General features: G+C 46.1%; 1 protein-coding gene across 1 annotated transcript in view; it reads right to left on the reverse strand.

Annotated features, from left to right (window-relative positions):
* Positions 1–14,412, reverse strand: part of LOC124038780 (serine/threonine-protein kinase WNK4-like) — a 105,014-nt gene that overhangs the window by 45,805 nt on the left and 44,797 nt on the right. The window contains exon 6 of the mRNA XM_046354846.1: positions 954–1,042. Coding sequence (XP_046210802.1) covers positions 954–1,042 — 89 coding nt within the window. The remainder of the gene's footprint in view (positions 1–953; positions 1,043–14,412) is intronic.

Consider the following 14,412-nt stretch of genomic DNA (forward strand, 5'->3'; position numbering starts at 1 on the left):
GCATCATGTTGTGGGGGTGCTTTGCTGCAGGAGGGACTGGTGCACTCCACAAAATAAATGGCATCATGAGGAAGGGAATGATGTGGATATATTGAAGCAACATCTCAAGACATCAGTCAGGAAGTTAAAAGCTTGGTCGCAAATGGATCTTCCAAATGGACATTCCAAAGTTGTGGCAAAATGGCTTTAGGACAACAAAGTCAAGGTATTGGAGTGGCCATCACAAAACCTTGATCACCTCAGGCGTGTTTCAACACCTGCATTGCTTGCTGTTTGGGGTTTTAGGCTCGGTTTCTGTACAGCACTTTGAGATATCAGCTGATGTCCGAAGGGCTATATAAATACATTTGATTTGATTTGATCTCAATCCTATACAAAATGTGTGGGCAGAACTGAAGAAGTGTTTGTGAGCAAGGAGGCCAACAAACCAGTAACACCAGCTCTGTCAGGATGAATGAGCCAAAATTCACCCAACTTAGAGGTGGGAAGCTTGTGGAAGGCTATCCAAAACATTTGACCCAAGTTAAACAATTTAAAGGCAATGCTATCAAATACTAATTGAGTGTATGTAAACTTCTGACCCACTAGGAATGTGATGAAAGAAATTAAAGCTGAAATAAATAATTCTCTCTACTACTAATTCTGTCATTTCACACATTCTTAAAATAAAGTGGTGATCCTAACTGACCTAAGACAGGGAATTTTTACTGGGATTAAATGTCAGGAATTGTGAAAAACTGAGTTGAATGTATTTGGCTAAGGTGTATGTAATATTCCAACATCAACTGTAGCTATGCAATTCAATCAACTCCTTTTAATTGGACACCTTAATTAAACGCCAAAGGATTTGATATATCATTTACTTAGCATAATGTCTGGAATGTTCATTTCACCCTATGTGTAATATCTCATATGTTTTATGGAATGTAAGAATATTATGAGAAGCCCAATACCTTTCATCTTTGTCCATCCGGATACATCCTTCGATGATCTCTTTGAGCTCTGGGACCTTGACTTTGTAGAAACTGTCTGGCTTCATCCCCTGTAAGGAGAAGTATTCTGGTTAGCATGGCTTATTTACATGCTTGGTTCAAAATAGAAGGCAATGGTAACCTAAGGGAACATAGTAGTGCCACGGGGGAATGTACGAATACAAAAGAAAGTACTGTCCGCAACTCTGGTACCATGGCCTGACGAAGATCGGATGGAAACGTTTTCTTATTTGATGTGTCTGATTAAATCACCATGGAAACATAATTGTGGACAATACCTTTTTCTTTGATACATTTTTCTGAAGTTGGGTGTGCATATCTTTCTCTTTTTCTGCAGATACAGTCACAGTATGTGCTTCCTCAGATGTTGCCTGAGAAACCTTTTTGGCTCAGACTTTCCTCCCTCATGATGAGTGTACCTACAGTACTGAACCCACAACAGTCCCTTTCCAGTAGCTGAACCCACAACAGTCCCTTTCCAGTAGCTGAACCCACAACAGTCCCTTTCCAGTAGCTGAACCCACAACAGTCCTTTCCAGGAGCTGGATAACCCCCTGAGGCCGTGACGTCTGCCCCCATGTAGCCTGCCTGCCAGTCTGCCTGCATGGCACTGTGCTCTGCCTTCAGGTAAACACAGAGGGAGGGAGGGGACACTTGGAAACAGAAAAGACCAAAGAGACTGTCTATCTGTTCATGTTAGTGTCGTTGTTTAAAAGGGCAGACCAAAGAGACTGTCTATCTGTTCATGTTAGTGTCGTTGTTTAAAAGGGCAGACCAAAGAGACTGTCTATCTGTTCATGTTAGTGTTGTTTATAAGGGCAGACCAAAGAGACTGTCTATCTGTTCATGTTAGTGTCGTTGTTTAAAAGGGCAGACCAAAGAGACTGTCTATCTGTTCATGTTAGTGTCGTTGTTTAAAAGGGCAGACCAAAGAGACTGTCTATCTGTTTATGTTAGTGTTGTTTAAAAGGGCAGACCAAAGAGACTGTCTATCTGTTCATGTTAGTGTTGTTTATAAGGGCAGACCAAAGAGACTGTCTATCTGTTCATGTTAGTGTTGTTTATAAGGGCAGACCAAAGAGACTGTCTATCTGTTCATGTTAGTGTCGTTGTTTAAAAGGGCAGACCAAAGAGACTGTCTATCTGTTCATGTTAGTGTCGTTGTTTAAAAGGGCAGACCAAAGAGACTGTCTATCTGTTTATGTTAGTGTTGTTTAAAAGGGCAGACCAAAGAGACTGTCTATCTGTTCATGTTAGTGTTGTTTATAAGGGCAGACCAAAGAGACTGTCTATCTGTTCATGTTAGTGTTGTTTATAAGGGCAGACCAAAGAGACTGTCTATCTGTTCATGTTAGTGTCGTTGTTTAAAAGGGCAGACAAAGAGACTGTCTATCTGTTCATGTTAGTGTTGTTTATAAGGGCAGACCAAAGAGACTGTCTATCTGTTCATGTTAGTGTCGTTGTTTAAAAGGGCAGACCAAAGAGACTGTCTATCTGTTCATGTTAGTGTCGTTGTTTAAAAGGGCAGACCAAAGAGACTGTCTATCTGTTTATGTTAGTGTTGTTTAAAAGGGCAGACCAAAGAGACTGTCTATCTGTTCATGTTAGTGTTGTTTATAAGGGCAGACCAAAGAGACTGTCTATCTGTTCATGTTAGTGTTGTTTATAAGGGCAGACCAAAGAGACTGTCTATCTGTTCATGTTTAGTGACCAAAGAGACTGTTGTTTAAAGGGCAGACCAAAGAGACTGTCTATCTGTTCATGTTAGTGTGTTGTTTAAAAGGGCAGACCAAAGAGACTGTCTATCTGTTCATGTTAGTGTTGTTTAAAAGGGCAGACCAAAGAGACTGTCTATCTGTTCATGTTAGTGTTGTAAGGGCAGACCAAAGAGACTGTCTATCTGTTCATGTTAGTGTCGTTCAAAGAGACTGTCTATCTGTTCATGTTAGTGTTGTTTAAAAGGGCAGACCAAAGAGACTGTCTATCTGTTCATGTTAGTGTTGTTTCTGTTCTGTTCATGTTAGTGTTGTTTAAAAGGGCAGACCAAAGAGACTGTCTATCTGTTCATGTTAGTGTTGTTTAAAAGGGCAGACCAAAGAGACTGTCTATCTGTTCATGTTAGTGTTGTTTAAAAGGGCAGACCAAAGAGACTGTCTATCTGTTCCTGTTAGTGTTGTTTAAAAGGGCAGACCAAAGAGACTGTCTATCTGTTCATGTTAGTGTTGTTTAAAAGGGCAGACCAAAGAGACTGTCTATCTGTTCCTGTTAGTGTCGTTGTTTAAAAGGACAGACCAAAGAGACTGTCTATCTGTTCGTGTTCGTGTTCGTGTTCGTGTTCGTGTTCGTGTTAGTGTTGTTGTTTAAAGGACAGCATGGCTACAGAAAGAATGCAGACCTCTCTCATCACCCACGCCGGTGCAACTCGGTGAGCAGTGCATTATGGGTTTGCAACTGTTTCAATAATAGAACAGAACAAATCCCCACATGTTTTAAACAGCTAACGTGAACATCAGAGCTGTCCTAAACTTACCCCATGTTTATTCAGACAATATAATAAAAAAGTTTGGTAAATCAAGGTTGTTTGGTTGGTTGGTTGGTTGGTTAACTGGTTTACATTGTTGTAATTGTGCAACAATGTTGACTTGTCATGTTTGGCTTCTGAGTTTAATATTTGCCAAGGGCCAGACACCGGCCTATGTTTGCCTTGATAACCTATTTATTCTGAGACAGAGAATCGAACTGTGAGACTATGGATGGCAAGAATGGAGTGTATATCTAAGGGTGTGATATTCTCATTTCACACCTTGAAGTAGGAACAACATGTCAATGGGGTTTCTGTGTAAATGCATCAGCTACTGTAACACAGTTATTACATTGGAACAGCGTGACAGTGTGTTACATAACGCCAATGCTCTGAATTTCACTATAATCTGGAGATCATTGTGATTGTAAAGGACTCTTTTTCCACATCCCTTCAACTCTTCCAAATACTTGATAACAAGTAAGGAACACAAAGGACAGTGTTCCCAAGAAAGCTAAGGTAACTGAGCTAAACGACTACCGCCCCGTAGCACTCACTTCCGTCATCATGAAGTGCTTTGAGAGACTAGTCAAGGACCATATCACCTCCACCCTACCTGACACCCTAGACCCACTCCAATTTGCTTACCGCCCAAATAGGTCCACAGACGATGCAATCTCAACCACACTGCACACTGCCCTAACCCACCTGGACAAGAGGAATACCTATGTGAGAATGCTGTTCATCGACTACAGCTCGGCATTCAACACCATAGTACCCTCCAAGCTCGTCATCAAGCTCGAGACCCTGGGTCTCGACCCCGCCCTGTGCAACTGGGTACTGGACTTCCTGACGGGCCGCCCCCAGGTGGTGAGGGTAGGCAACAACATCTCCTCCCCGCTGATCCTCAACACGGGGCCCCACAAGGGTGCGTTCTGAGCCCTCTCCTGTACTCCCTGTTCACCCACGACTGCGTGGCCACGCACGCATCCAACTCAATCATCAAGTTTGCGGACGACACAACAGTGGTAGGCTTGATTACCAACAACGACGAGACGGCCTACAGGGAGGAGGTGAGGGCCCTCGGAGTGTGGTGTCAGGAAAATAACCTCACACTCAACGTCAACAAAACTAAGGAGATGATTGTGGACTTCAGGAAACAGCAGAGGGAACACCCCCCTATCCACATCGATGGAACAGTAGTGGAGAGGGTAGCTAGTTTTAAGTTCCTCGGCATACACATCACAGACAAACTGAATTGGTCCACTCACACTGACAGTGTCGTGAAGAAGGCGCAGCAGCGCCTATTCAACCTCAGGAGGCTGAAGAAATTCGGCTTGTCACCAAAAGCACTCACAAACTTCTACAGATGCACAATCGAGAGCATCCTGGCGGGCTGTATCACCGCCTGGTACGGCAACTGCTCCGCCCTCAACCGTAAGGCTCTCCAGAGGGTAGTGAGGACTGCACAACGCATCACCGGGGGCAAACTACCTGCCCTCCAGGACACCTACACCACCCGTTGTTACAGGAAGGCCATAAAGATCATCAAGGACATCAACCACCCGAACCACTGCCTGTTCACCCCGCTATCATCCAGAAGGCGAGGTCAGTACAGGTGCATCAAAGCTGGGACCGAGAGACTGAAAAACAGCTTCTATCTCAAGGCCATCAGACTGTTAAACAGCCACCACTAACATTGAGTGGCTGCTGCCAACACACTGTCATTGACACTGACTCAACTCCAGCCACTTTAATAATGGGAATTGATGGGAAATGATGTAAATATATCACTAGCCACTTTAAACAATGCTACCTTATATAATGTTACTTACCCTACATTATTCATCTCATATGCATATGTATATACTGTACTCTACATCATCGACTGCATCCTTATGTAACACATGTATCACTAGCCACTTTAACTATGCCACTTTGTTTACTTTGTCTACACACTCATCTCATATGTATATACTGTACTCGATACCATCTACTGTATGCTGCTCTGTACCATCACTCATTCATATATCCTTATGTACATGTTCCTTATCCCCTTACACTGTGTATAAGACAGTAGTTTTGGAATTGTTAGTTAGATTACTTGTTGGTTATCACTGCATTGTCGGAACTAGAAGCACAAGCATTTCGCTACACTCGCATTAACATCTGCTAACCATGTGTATGTGACAAATAAAATTTGATTTGATTTGATTTGATTTCTTCAATTGGCCTCCACTATCATTACAATAACCCTATGGCTTATCTATTTAACAACGGAACAAGCAAGCAAACCAATTGAGTATTCTCTTTCGATCCGACTCTGTTATAATGCACGCTATACTTGCACAGTGGACATCATATCTCTGCCTGTGAATTGAACAGTTTATTATGTTAAAACGTGACATAATATTAAAAACGTGTTCAGACTAGCAGTGGTAATCTGACAGGTAATTGCCCCAGACTCCCCCGAGTAGGTCCTTTTAGTTGTTTATGGAACATTGACTTTATGGATGGTGAGTGGCGACCGATCAGCGACGCCTACAGTAACCTGCACTTAGAAAGAAAGAGAGAGAGACGATGTTTGTGCAGAAGGCATACGTCATTTTCAAAACACATCATTCTACCATCACCTGACCAAACCCACTGTGGCGTCACCACCCTGTATGCTCAAGCCCAAAGCCCAAGAACACAGCTCTCAATGTGGAGAGTCCTTCATTACTGACTCCCTCTCTGTTTCACGCCTGCTCCCGCTCTTCCCCTCTGGCACTCGAGGGCACCAGGCTCCCCAGCATTGCGCACTCCTGCCATCATCATTATGCAAACCTGCCGTCCCCCCCCGTCACACGAATCAGTGATTATTGGACTCACCTGGACTCAATCACATCTGTCATTACCTTCCCTATATCTGTCTGGTTCCCTGCTCTGTTTCCTGCTTCTGCATTGATTGTCATATGTCCTTGTTTACCCATGTGCTGAAGCTGTTCCTGTCCTGTTACCTGTCTGTTCCTCATTAAATGTTCAACTCCCCGTGCCTGCTCCTTATCCCAGGCGTCGGTCCTTACACTCTGAGCGGTAACACACCTCTGGCAGGGAGAAGTTTGCAATTTCAGCGAGTTACTTACTTCGAATCAAAAAATGTAGAACAGGAACAGATATAGACCTTGGTTCACTCCAGACCTGACTGCCCTTGACCAACACAAAAACATCCTGTGGAGTACTGCATTAGCATCTAATAGCCCCCGCGATATGCAACTTTTCAGGGAAGTTAGGAACCAATATACACAGGCAGTTAGGAAAGCAAAGGCTAGCTTTTTCAAACAGAAATGTGCATCCTGAAGAACAAACTCCAAAAAGTTCTGGGACACTGTAAAGTCCATGGAGAATAAGAGCACCTCCTCCCAGCTCTCCACTGCACTGAGGCTAGGAAACACTGTCACCACCGATAAATCCACTATAATTGAAAATTTCAATAAGCATTTTTCTACGGCTTTTCACCTGGCTACCCCTACCCCGGTCAACAGCCCCATAGCAACTTGCCCAATCCTCCCCATTTCTCCTTCACCCAAATCCAGATAGCAGATGTTGTGAAAGAGCTGTAAAATATGGACCCCTACAAATCAGCCGGGCTAGATGATCTGGACCCTCTCTTTCTTTCAAAAATTATCAGACAAAATTGTTGCAACCCCTATTACTAGCCTGTTCAACCCTTCTTTCGTACCGTCTGAGATCCCCAAAGATTGGAAAGCTGCTGCGGTCAGCAGCCCTTTTCAAAGGGGGAGACACTCTAGATCCAAACTGCTACAGACCTATATCTATCCTACCCTGCCTTTCTAAGGTCTTCGGAAGCCAAGTTAACAAACAGATCACCGACCATTTTGAATCCCACAGTACCTTCTCCGCTATGCAATCTGTTTTCCGAGCTGGTCATGGGTGCACCTTAGCCACGCTCAAGGTCCTAAACGATATCGTAACCGCCATCGATAAGGGACAATACTGTGCAAATGTATTAATTGACCTGGCCTGACCGGGCCGACTCTTTTCTCTGTATACATCGATGTCGCTCTTGCTGCTGGTGATTCTCTGATCAACCTCTATGCAGACAACACCATTCTGTATGCTTCTGGCCCTTCTTTGGAATCTTTGTTAACTAACCTCCAGACGAGCTTAAATGCCATACAACTCTCCTTCCGTGGCCTCCAACTGCTCTTAAATGTAAGTAAAACTAAATGCATGCTCTTCAACCGATCACTGCCCGCATCTGCCTGCCCGTCCAGCATCACTACTCTGGACGGTTCTGACCTAGAATATGTGGACAACTACAGTCTGGTTAGACTGTAAACTCTCCTTCCAGGCTCACATTAAGCATCTCCAATCCTAAAGGAAATCTAGAATCGGCTTCCTACTTCGCAACAAAGCATCCTTCACTCATGCTGCCAAACATACCCTCGTAAAACTGACTATCGTACCGATCCTTGACTTCTGTCACGTTCTGACCATAGTTCTTTTGTGTTTTCCTTGTTTTAGTGTTGGTCAGGATGTGAGCTGGGTGGGCATTCTATGTTTTGTGTGTCTAGGTGGTTTTTCTGTGTTCAGCCTAGTATGGTTCTCAATCAGAGGCAGGTATTCGTTAGTTGTCTCTGATTGAGAATCATACTTAGGTAGCCTGGGTTTCACTGTGTTTTTGTGGGTGATTGTTTGCTGTCTTTGTGTCTATGCACCAGATAGGACTGTTTTTCGGTTTTCACATTTGTTGTTTTGTAATTTGAAGTGTTCAGTTTGGGTTTATTATTAAATAAGATGAACACTCTCCACGCTGCGCTTTGGTCCTCTCCTTCCCAGGAAGAAAGCCATTACAGAATCCCCCACCACAAAAGGACCAAGCGGCGTGGTAAGCAGCAGCAGCAGGAGAGGCAGCAGCAGCAACAGCAGGAGAGACAGCAGCAGCAGCAGCAGCAGCAGTGGGAGAGTCAGCACTATTTGGAAAAATGGACTTGGGAGGAGATCCTAGATGGGAAAGGACCCTGGGCAGAGCCAGGGGAATATTGCCACCCCAAAGCAGAGCTGGAGACAGCGAAAGCAGAGAGGAGGCATTATGAGGAGCTAGCATGGCAGAGCGGCTGGAAGCCCGAGAGGCAGCCCCCAAAATTTATTGGGGGGAGCACAGGGAGAGTGTGGAAGAGTCAGGAGTTAGACGTTATCCAACTCCCCCTGTTTACCGTAAGGAGCCATGGATGGAATCAGAGCAGTCGGCGAAGTTGAGGTGAGCGTCTGGGAATGTTGAGGAGGTATTGGACAGAGTATAGAGAGAGCTGTTGGTTTGGCGTAGTATGCACGGCATTCGTCCCGAGGAGCGTGTTAGCTGTCCGATGCCACCTGTGTCAGTTCCTCGTACTCAGCCTGAAACTTGTGTTGGAGTTCCGGAGGATTTGATGCCGGCTATACACACCAGGTCTTCAGTACACCTTCACAACCCGGTGTGTCCTGTTCCTTGCACTCACCCTGAGGTGCGTGTCCCCAGCCCGGTACCACCAGTACTGGCACCCCGCACCAGGCTGTCTCTCCGTTCTTTGGCTACAGGTGCTCCCGCCTGTCCAGCGCTGCTAGAGCCTTCATACTCTCCGGTGCTGCCGGAGTCTCCCCTCAGTCCAGAGGCACCAGAGCCCCTCTGTCCAGCGCTGCCAGAGCCTTCCTCCTCTCCCGCCTGTCCGGCGCTGCCAGAGCTTCCGCCCCTCAGTCCAGAGGCGCCAGAGCCCTTCAGTCAAGAGGCGTCAGAGCCTCTCTGTCCAGTGCTGCCAGAGCCTTCCTCCTCTCCAGCGCTGCCGGAGTCTCCTGCCTGTCCGGCGCTGCCAGAGCTTCCGTCCCTCAGTCCAGAGGCGCCAGAGCCCCTCAGTCCAGAGGCACCAGAGCTCCTCTGTCCAGCGCTGCCAGAGCCTTCCTCCTCTCCAGCGCTGCCGGAGTCTCCAGTCTGCCCAACGCCGCCTGAGCTGGCCGTCTGCCCAGCGCCGCCTGAGCTGCCGTCTGCCCGGCGCCACCTGAGCTGCCCGTCTGCCCAGCGCCGCCTGAGCTGCCCGTCTGTCCAGAGCTGCTAGAGTCTCCCGTCTGTCCAGAGCTGCTAGAGTCTCCCGCCTGTCCAGAGCTGCTAGAGTCTTCAGTCTGTCAGGAGCCGCCAGAGCCGCCAGTCTGCAAGGAGCAGCCAGAGCCGCCAGTCTGCAAGGAGCCGCCAGAGCCGCCAGTCAGCCAGGATCTGCCAGAGCCGCCAGTCAGCCAGGATCTGCCAGAGCCGTCAGTCAGCCAGGATCTGCCAGAACCGCCAGTCAGCCAGGATCTCCCAGAGCCATCATTCAGCCAGGATCTGCCAGAGCCGCCATTCAGCCAGGATCTGAGCTACCTCTCAGTCCTGAGCTACCTCTCAGTCCTGAGCTACCTCTCAGTCATGAGCTACCTCAGTCCCGAGCTGCCCCTCAGTCCGGAGCTGCCCCTCTGTACAGTGGGGCTCTTTGTTGGGGTTCCTAGGCCAAGGTCGGCAGCGAGGGTCGCCACTCAAAGGACGCTAAGGAAGTGGAGAAAGACAATGATGGAGTGGGGTCCACGTCCAGCGCCAGAGCCGCCACCGCGGACAGATGCCCAGACCCTCCCCTATAGGTTTAGGTTGTGCGGTCGGAGTCCGCACCTTGGGGGGGTTAGGGTTAGGGGGGAGGTGTACTGTCACATTTTGACCATAGTTCTTTTGTGTTTTCCTTGTTTTAGTGTTGTTCAGGACGTGAGCTGGGTGGGCATTCTATGTTTTGTGTGTCTAGGTGGTTTTTCTGTGTTGTCTGTTATTGAGAATCATACTTACGTAGCCTGGGTTTCACTGTGTTTTTGTGGGTGATTATTTTCTGTCTTTGTGTCTATGCATCAGATAGGACTGTTTTTCGGTTTTCACATTTGTTGTTTTGTCATTTGAAGTGTTCAGTTTGGGTTTATTATTAAATAAGATGAATACTCACCACGCTGCGCTTTGGTCCTCGCCTGTCCAGGAAGAAAGCCGCTACAACTTTGGCGATGTCATTTACAAATTAGTCTCCAACACTCTACTCAGCAAATTGGATGCAGTCTATCACAGTGCCATCCGTTTTGTCAACAAAGCCCCATATACTACCCACCACTGCAACATGTATGCTCTCATTGGCTGGCCCTCGCTTCATATTTGTCGTCAAACCAACTGGCTCCAGGTCATCTATAAGTCTTTGCTAGGTAAAGCCCTGCTTTATCTCAGCTCACTGAGATAAGGCTGAACTCTGAACTCTTTCCCGATGACCTACATACAGTGCCTTAAGAAAGTATTGATTTTCCACATTTTGTTGTGTTACAAAGTGGGATTAAAATTAATTTCATTGTCTTTTTCTAACGATCTACACAAAATAGTCTGTAATGTCAAAGTGGAAGACAAATTCTAACATTTATTCAAAATTTATGAAAAACAAAACAATAATATATCTTGAGTCAATACATGTTAGAAACACCTTTGGCAGTGATTACAGATGTGACTCTTGTGACTCTTGTTGGGTAAGTCTCTTGTACAACATTCGCCCATTATTCTTTTTTTATTATTATTCAAGTTCTGTCAAGTTGGCTGTTGATCTTTACAAGAAAGCCACTTTCAAGTCTTGCTATAGATTTTCAAGTAGATTTAAGTCAAAACTGTAAGTAGACCTCTCAGGGACATTCAATGATGTCTTGGTAAGCAACTCCTGTGGAGATTTGTCCTTGTGTTTTAGGTTATTGTCCTTCTGAAAGGTTAATTTGTCTCCCAGTACTTAATTCTATAGCTAGAGGACTCCTGATATCTCCAGCAGTGATAAATATCACTTTTGTCTTCTGTTGTTGTCTAATACTGTCTTGCTGCTAACTAGTGCTAGCTGTCTTCCCAGTAGCCTACTTGGTGTGTGAACTGCTGACTGCTATTAACTTGCAGATGATTGTTGACACATCAACCAAGATTAAGGGGCAAGGCAATTTGTGACTGTTGTTGTTTTAGTAAACAGTGGCTGTATTAGAGGGGGAGTGGTTTCTCCTCTCATAGGCAATCAGCAATAAGTACCAGGAGATGTGCTCTTCAACTTTGCAAGGCAATTAGCAATTAGTACTTTAGTCTCCCCTGTTTTCTCAGCGGTGGCAATTGCGTTACAAAACTAAGACCGTCGCCCAAACAGAGACAGTTCTACCGAGTTGTTCTGTCGAGTTGTTCGAGGAAGGGAAGAGAGTAAGCTCCACACCACTCATTCACTTGAGTATTTTACATAGTTATTTTCAGATCTCAGTTTGCTCTTTTGTAGCATTGTCAACTATGTGTTTGTTTTCTATACCTGTTCGCTTCTCTCTCTGTAGGCTTTACAGACACTTGGCGGGGGGTGGGGAGCGTATACCCTGCGCGCACAACCCATGTGGAATTCCTGCTCCGTGGCAGCGTTTGGAACTGCCGATCTGCATTCAAGGACGCCAAATTAATCACTGCCCATGCTGCCCTTCAGTCCCTTGACTTTTTGCCCTGACAGAGACATGGATCACCCCAGAGAACACTGCTGCTCTCTCCATCAGAATACGTTTTCTCATAGTCCAAGAACATTGGTCGTCGCGGTGATGGCACAGGGCTACTCATTCTACCTAAGTGAATTTCATTCTGTCACTTGTCCACTCAAGCTTAACATTGTTGTCATATATTGCCCACTAGGTTCTCTTAGAGTTTCTCAATGAGCTTGAACCTTGATAAGCTCATTTCCTGATAATGGCTCACAGCTATACGTACTTGACGACTTCACCCTCCCGATGCTTTTGCCTTCAATTCATTTCTTTCCAACTCTCTCTTTCCCCTCCTTGCCTCTCTTGACCTTACCCTTTCCCAGCCCCCTCCCACTCACAAGGCAGGCAGTACATTTGACCTCATCTTTACTAGAGGCTGTTTGCCTACTAATCTCACTGCAACCCCCTCCAGGTCTCTGATCACTACTTTGTTTTCTGTCTCCCTTTCCTCCAACCCTAACCACTCAGATAGGCATGCACCATCACAATCTTGTCTCTCTCTCTCTCCCACTACTCTTTCCCTTCTGCTAAATCCTTCTCCCTCCTGTCTCCTGATTCTGCCTCTTCAACACTACTCTCCTCTCTTTTCACATCCTACGACTCCCACTGTCCCCTTTCTTCCCGGCCAGCTCGGCCCTCCCCTCCTGCTCCTTGGCTGAGTGACTCATTGCGAGCTTACAGAACAAGGCTGCTGGCAGCAGAGTGAAAATGGAGTAAAACTAAACTTCCGAAGGACCTATCATCTTTCCACTCCCACCTCTCTAAATCATGCGACTAGTGAGGTCTGGCCGCCCGACAACCTTCCTGCTTGACCCCATTCCCTCCTCCCTTCTCCAAACCATATCTGGAGACCTTCTCCCATTCCTCACTTCCCTCATCAACACATCCCTGACCACTGGCTGCGCCCCCCCCCCTGACTTAAAAATGGCCCGAATCACTCCCCTCCTCAAGAAACCAACTCTCTACTCCTCTGACATCAAACTAAAGACCAGTATCCCCTCTTTATTTTCTTTACAAAACACTTGAGCGTGCTGTCTCTGACAAACTCTATCACTATCTCTCACAGAACTTTCTTCTTGACCCTAAGAGGATATGTGCTGTTCATGTATTCTCACTACTGGTGTCCCCCAGGGCTCAGTTCTTGGCCCTCTCCTCTACTGTAAATCCACAAAGTCACTCAGCTCCGTCATATCCTTACATGGTCTCTCCTATCATTGCTTTGCAGATGACACTCAACTACTCCCAGTTGACAACTCCAGTGTCCCCCTCCCAAAGTGCAAAGAACCTTTACGTGACCCTGGACAACACCCTGTCATTCTCTGCAAACATTAAAGCAGTGACTCGCTCCTGCAGGTTTATGCTCTACAACATCCGTAGAGTACGACCCTACCTCACACATGAAGCTGTGTTGGTCCTAATCCATCTTCCTTCTGGACTACTTCAACTCACTGTTGGCTGGCTGGCCTCCCCGCTTTTGGCATCAAACCCCTAAAACTTATCCAGAATGCTGCAGCCCACCTGGTGTTCAGACTTCCCAAGTTCTCCCATGTCACCCCACTCCTCCGCACACAATCCACTGGCTTCCAGTCAAAGCTCGCATCCACTACAAGACCCTGGTACTTGCCTACAAAGCAGCAAGAGAAACAACCCCTCCCTACCTAAAGGCTATGCTCAAACCCTCCACCCCAACCCAAGCTACCACTCAGCACAGTCCAAGATTTTCTCTGTCCTGGCACCCCAATGGTGGAAGCAGCTTCCCCCAGAAGCTAGGACAGCAGAGTCCATGTCCATCTTTCTCTGAAAACATCTGAAACCCTACCTCTTCAGAGTATATTCAATAATCCCACAGCATGTCCCCCCCCAGAAACAAGGAAAACGAATGCCTGTGGTGAAATAATACTTCCACCCCTTTCTAGTTCTGACTTTGATGATAGCTACTTTATTGAGAAAAATTGTACTTACTGTGATATGTGGTTGTCCAACCTAGCTATCTTAAAATGAATGCACTAATGGTAGGTCGCTCTGGAAAGAGCATCTGCTAAATTACTCAAATGTTGGAAAGAAGACTGAACCTGTTTTTTTCATTGGGATTTTTCCTGTGCTTAGCTGTATTCCATTTCTTATCATAAACTCCCTAGTCCTTGCCGATGACAAACATACCCATAACATGGTGCAGTTAACGCCATGCTTGAAAATATGAAGAGTGGTACTCAGTGATGTGTTGGATTTGCCCCAAACAAAACACTTTGTATTCAGGACAAAGAGTTCATTTTTTTGCAGTGCCTTAAACAGATGCATGTTTTGGAATATTTTTATTCTGTACAGTAGTTACTC

This window comes from Oncorhynchus gorbuscha, linkage group LG06 (assembly GCF_021184085.1).
Source record: "Oncorhynchus gorbuscha isolate QuinsamMale2020 ecotype Even-year linkage group LG06, OgorEven_v1.0, whole genome shotgun sequence".
NCBI classification, from domain to species: domain Eukaryota; kingdom Metazoa; phylum Chordata; class Actinopteri; order Salmoniformes; family Salmonidae; genus Oncorhynchus; species Oncorhynchus gorbuscha.